At 37.8% G+C, this 6,000-nt stretch overlaps 1 protein-coding gene across 1 annotated transcript; it reads left to right on the top strand.

Moving 5' to 3' along the window:
• Positions 1-249: 249 nt before the first annotated feature.
• On the top strand, positions 250-1,080 carry LOC145603960 (uncharacterized). The gene has a single exon (XM_081659926.1). The coding sequence runs from the start codon at positions 250-252 to the stop codon at positions 1,078-1,080; it is 831 nt and encodes a 276-aa protein (XP_081516052.1).
• Positions 1,081-6,000: the final 4,920 nt, after the last annotated feature.

Raw genomic sequence — 6,000 nt, 5'->3', positions numbered from 1 at the left:
GTTTGTGCTAAGTTCTTGAAGAAAAATCTTTGTGAGTTTTTCCTTCAGTTTTCCGGGTTTAATCAATTGTTTCGATAGTGATTCAAATTGTTTCTGTTTGTCTGAGTTTGATTGATTTTGTTGTACGAATTGTTTTTGGGTTTGTTTGTTGGATTGAATCGATTGAATCAATTAAATTTCTTGATTCTGGTTATTCTGGGTTTGGAATTTTTTGTGCATATCTTGTGTTTGTGAAATTGATTCTTAAAAATGGCTAGGAGTGATAGAGTTCTTGATCTGAATCAAGATCCAACTAGTTCATATTATTTGCATCCTTCTGATTTTACTAGGATGAAGCTTGTTGCTAGTGTTTTTGATGGTAATGGATATGGAAACTGGAAGAGGTCAATGATTGGCTTAACAGCTAAAAATACGATGGGTTTTGTAGATGGAACTTTGACTAAACCTTCTAGTACTGATGTTGTCACTTTAAGGGCATGGAATAGGTGTAACAACATGATCATAGGATGGATTATAGCTGTTTTAGATCCACAGGTTGCTGATAGTATTCTGTTTGTTGACACAGCAAGAGAAATTTGGTTGGACTTGGAAGAAAGATTTGGTCATGCTTCTTCTGCACAATTATTTGCATTACATCAAGATTTGGCTAATGCTGCTCAAGATGAAGACTCAATTTCGGAGTATTATAATAGGCTTAAGAAGTTATGGGATGAATTGGACAATCTTTGTCCATTGCCTATTTGTTCCTGCACTGGTTGTACCTGTAATTTGGCACAAAAGTATGTGAAAGTTCAGCAAGATCAAAGGTTAATGGTGTTCTTGATGAAATCGACTAACAATTATGCAAATGTTAGGTCAAATATTTTGATGATGCCTGCTTTGCCTACTCTAGCACAAGCATACATGATGGTTTTACAAGAAGAGAAACACAGAGAGTTAAGCAATTTGTCTCAGAAGAATACTGTTGAACCTGTAGCCTTTGCTACAAAAAGGTTTGATAATAGATATAAGGGTAATCAGTATAATAGAGGAGGATATAATAGAGGTGGTTACAATAGAGGTGGTTTCCAGCAAGGTTAGTCTAATAGAGGAGGTGGAGTTAAAAGGTCGATCAATTATTATTGTGATCACTGTAAAATAACTGGACATAGTATGGAAAAATGTTTTCAGCTGAATGGGTTTCCTCCTAGTTACAAGGGGCAGCCTGGTTACAATCAAGGTCAGAGCAATAAGAGGTTTGCTAACTATGCAGAGAGTAGTTTTGGTAGTGGTGATTTGCTTGAGGTGCCTGTACAATCTGTTGCTCCTGATGCTGGTAGTTTCACCATGGAAGAGCTCAGTTAGCTCAGGAATTTTCTCAACAGACAGAAAGAAGAGTCAATGAATGAAAGTGGAGATGGAAGTGCTCTTTTTGCAGGTAACTATTGTATGTTATCACCTGCTTATAGTTCTGGTTGGATTGTGGATAGTGGTGCAAGTGATCATATGTGTTATAGTTTGGATTTGTTTGATTTCTATAGGATAGTTAATGATTTGAAATATTTCATTACTATTCCAGATGGGTCTAAGGTTCAGGTGACACATGTTGGTACAGTTAAGTTGAGTGAGAGTATTGTTCTTGAAAATGTGTTATTTGTGCCTTGTTTCAAGTTCAATCTGATTTCTGTCAGTAAACTTTGTTAAGATGGGCAGTGTACATTAAATTCACACCTGATAAGTGTGTTATTCAGGATTAACACTCTATGACACCTCCACTTGTTATTGGTAAAGTGGGAAATGGTTTGTACTTTGCTGAAGTTGGTATGGGAATAAGAGTTGGAGCAGCAGCTGCAGGATCTTCAGGTACTGCTTGTACTAGTCTTGTAGATCAGGCTAAGTTGTTGCATCTTAGAACGGGTCACTTACCATTTAGTCAGTTGAATTTGATACAAGATAGTGTAGATTGTCATAGAGTTTCAGGTGATATAATCTGCATCATTTGTCCTGCTGCTAGGCAGCATAGCAAATCCTTTCCTCATAATAGCATAAAGTCTTTTGCACCATTTGAGCTTATTCATATTGATGTCTGGGGTCCTTATCAGACTATGACTCATAATAAGTGTAACATGTTCTTGACAATAGTTGATGATTTTACAAGGAATGTTTGGATTCATTTGTTGAAGTCTAAGACAGAATCAGTTGATGTTTTGGTTAATTTTGTTACTTATGTTGAGAATCAGTACAATGCTTCTGTGAAAATAATAAGAAGTGATAAAATGCTAAGGAGTTATGTGAGGGTAAGATTGTGCAGTTGTATACTTCCAGAGGTATTCTTCATCAAACAAGTTGTAGTGACACACCTTAGCAAAATGGGGTTGTTGAAAGGAAACACAAGCATTTGTTAGAAGTTGGGAGAGCTTTGTTTTTTCAGTCAAAACTTCCTATGAGCTATTGGGGTGAGTATGTTCAATGTGCATCATATCTGATAAATAGGATGCCTTCTCAAAGTTTGGGTAATCTAACACCTTATGAAAAGTTACATGGTCATAAACCAGATAACAGTTACTTAAGAGCTTTTGGGTGTTTATGTTTTGTTTCAACATCAAAACAACATAGATCAAAACTGGATTCTAGAGCTGATGCCAGTGTCTTTGTTGGCTATTCTCCTACACAAAAAGGGTATAATAAGGTTTTGAATTTGTCTTCTAGGAAAATTACAGTGTCAAGGGATGTTGTGTTTCATGAAAGACACTTACCTTTTCATCTTTCTAATAATCCACAACCAGCGCCTACACCCTTCTTTCTGCCAGCTCATACACCCTTTCCTACTATTTTTGATGATGTTATCCTTGATGTGTTTACTGAGCAAAGTGTTCCAGCTGATACCACAGCAAGTTCCAGTTCTTCTGCAACCACATCTTTAAGTCAGGGTAATAACGAGTCAACTGTTGTTGATCTTTCTCATGGTGTTAATACAATCAGACAGTCCACAAGGCCAAGAAAACCTCCAGGTTGGATGGATAAGTATGTATGTGGTAATGTAGTTGCTAATATAGACCACTGGTGTAATCTGGTGGCTTTTACTTCTTATTCTGATGATCACAAAGCCTTAATTGCTAGAGTAATGTCTGTCAAAGAGCCTGTGTCTTATAAAGAAGCAGCTGGTGACAAGAATTGGGAAGAGACTATAATGAAAGAGTTACAAGCACTAGAACAGAACAAGACTTGGGTTTTAGTTGATCTTCCAGCAGGGAAGAAAGCAATTGGATCTAAATGGGTTTTTTAAATCAAGATGAAGAAAGATAGCACTATTGAAAGGTTTAAGGCCAGATTGGTTGCAAAGGGATATAATCAGAAGTATGGTATTGATTTTGAGGAGACTTTCTCACCTGTCATCAAGATGGCTTCTGTTAGATGTATCATAGCCTTAGCTATACACAAAGGTTGGCATATTTTTCAGTTAGATGTTAATAATGCATTTCTCCATGGAGATTTGCATGAGGAGGTATATATGAAAATGCCTGAGGGAGTGCCAAACCCTAGTAACAAAGTCTACAAACTGAAAAAGTCCCTTTATGGTTTGAAATAAGCCAGCAGACAGTGGTTTGAGAAGTTAGTTTCTAAACTAAGAGTTTTGGGTTATGTTCAATCCAAAGATGATTATTCATTGTTCATTAAACAAACAGCAAATTACATAATAATTGTTGCTATTTATGTTGATGATATAATCATCACAGGAAATGATTTACAGCAGATCAGTTTTTTGAAGTCACACTTGCATAATACTTTCACCATCAAGGATCTTGGAGTTTTGAATTATTTCTTGGGAATGGAGATTGGATATGAAGATAAAGCTGTCACTATGTCACAAGCTAAATTCACCAGAGAATTGCTTGAGATGTGTGGTATTTCAAGTTACAAGCCTGTTGTTACTCTATTTCCCCTTCATCTTAAGCTGAAAGCTACTGATGGTGATTTGTTGACAGACCCTTCACATTACATACAGATGTTTAGTGGGAAAGTTAAATTTTCAACTCACACTAGACCTGACTTAGCCTTTACAGTTCAGAATCTAAGTCAGTTCACGTAAGCTCCAAGAAGTTCTCACTTACAGGCTTTGCATCATACTCTTAACTACGTTGCTGCAACAGTTGGACAAGGCATTATATTCAAGGGTGGATTGGATCTCAAGTTGCAAGCCTTTATTGATCAGATTGGGCAGCCTGTATTGATACAAGGAGGTCAATTTCTGGTTATGTGATGTTGTTAGGCAACTCCCCTATCAGCTGGAAATCTAAGAAGCATCCAACAACTTCTAAGTCATCTTCAGAAGCTGAATACAGGGCTATGGCCTCTGCTGCTTCAGAGGTAACCTGGTTAGTCAGAATTTTAGGTGAGCTAGGTGTTGATGATTTGAAACCTATGCAGCTACACTATGACAACATGTCAGTTCTATACATAGACTGTCACTTCACAAGGGAAAAGGTCCTAGAAGAGTTGCTGCAGCTTACTTATCTGCCTACTACCTCTCAATTAGCTGACATCATGACAAAGATCCTTCCTTCTGCTCAGTTTGAAGTCTTAAAGTCCAAACTTGGTATGTTTAAACCATCCCAAGTTTGGGGGGGGGGGGGGACGTGTCTCAAGTTGCTACAACTGTAACAAACTAGTGCCACCTCAGCACAATTAGTTAGAGTATTTTAGTGCTCGAATTAGTTGTAATAAATACAGAGCAATATATAAGCTCCTGTATTAATATTTACATGCAATTAATTCATTTCATATTTTTCTCCTACTATCTTCTTCTTTCTTTCTCTCTGTAATAAAGCTACAGTTCAAAGCCATTAATGGAGATTAATAAAGCTTCCGATATTTTCAGATTCTTTCTTCAGTTTGTAACATCTACTTTTGATTTGCATTTTTGGGTTGTAATTTTTGTGGGGTTGGTTAGTTGATCTGATTTAATTTTGGTGCGACAGCGGGGGTGGAGGTGGCGACGGTGTCGATGTCGAAGAAGAATTTGACGGTGTAAGTTTTGGCATTTTGCGGCGCTTTGAGTTGGGGTTTGAATCGGGAATTATGGTTATGGAATCTGGGTTCATTGTTGTTGAGTCGTGGGTAGGGTGGCTGTGGCTGGGGGTAAGGGCAGTAAGGAGGTGGCTGGGGAGAGAGCTGGCCGGAACGCTGGAAAGAGACGGGAAGGGGAGAGGTTGGCCGGAATCAATGGGGGGGGGTGGGGAATGGGAGGATTGATTTTTTTTTTAAGAGTTTAAAAAATTGAAAATGAATTTAAAAAATTTGAAAATGAAAAAAAAAATAAAAAAAACTAAAGATCAGGTTGTAGGTCACCTTAGCCTAATAAAATAGAACACCCTTAAAGCTTGAATTATTGTAGAATATTCAAAAGGTCGGATTAATAAAAATAGACCGCGTAAAGGTTGGATTATTATAATTAAATTTTCCTAAATATAAATACAAGTATGTATCAGATTCGTGTATACACACACCGTATGACCTTGGCAATCCTAATAGCTTCAGGACTGAGGAGGCACCGCCTTATCTTCCTATAAATACAAACCCATCTACTCCTTAGGTTTTTTTTTTATTCACAATCATCATTAGAAAAAAAAAAAGGTGGGTTAGAATTTGAATCAGAATCTCCATGGCGTGTTTTGGTGGTTTTTTTCCTTGTGATTCTTCTTTGGTTTTTGTTTCAAGCGATGAATTTGATGATGGTGATAGATCTGTTTCTCATTCCCAATCTCCAGTTTCTCGTTCTCGTTCCCGATCTCCGGTTTGTCGTTCCCGATCTCCGGTTTGTCGTTCCCTATCTCCGGGTTCTCGTTCCCGATCTCCGGTTTCAGTTTGTAGTTCCCAATCTCCAGTTTCTCGTTCTCGTTCCCGATCTCCGGTTTCAGTTAGTCGTTCCCAATCTCCGGTTAGTCGTTCCCAATCTCCGGTTAGTCGTTCCCAATCTCCAGTTTCTCGTTCTCGTTCCCGATCTCCGGTTTCAGTTTGTAG

Source organism: Chenopodium album, chromosome 22 (assembly GCF_948465745.1).
Source record: "Chenopodium album chromosome 22, dcCheAlbu1.1, whole genome shotgun sequence".
Lineage (NCBI taxonomy): Eukaryota > Viridiplantae > Streptophyta > Magnoliopsida > Caryophyllales > Amaranthaceae > Chenopodium > Chenopodium album.
The sequence above is the reverse complement of the archived record's forward strand: the minus strand, read 5'-3'. Positions and strand labels throughout refer to the sequence as shown.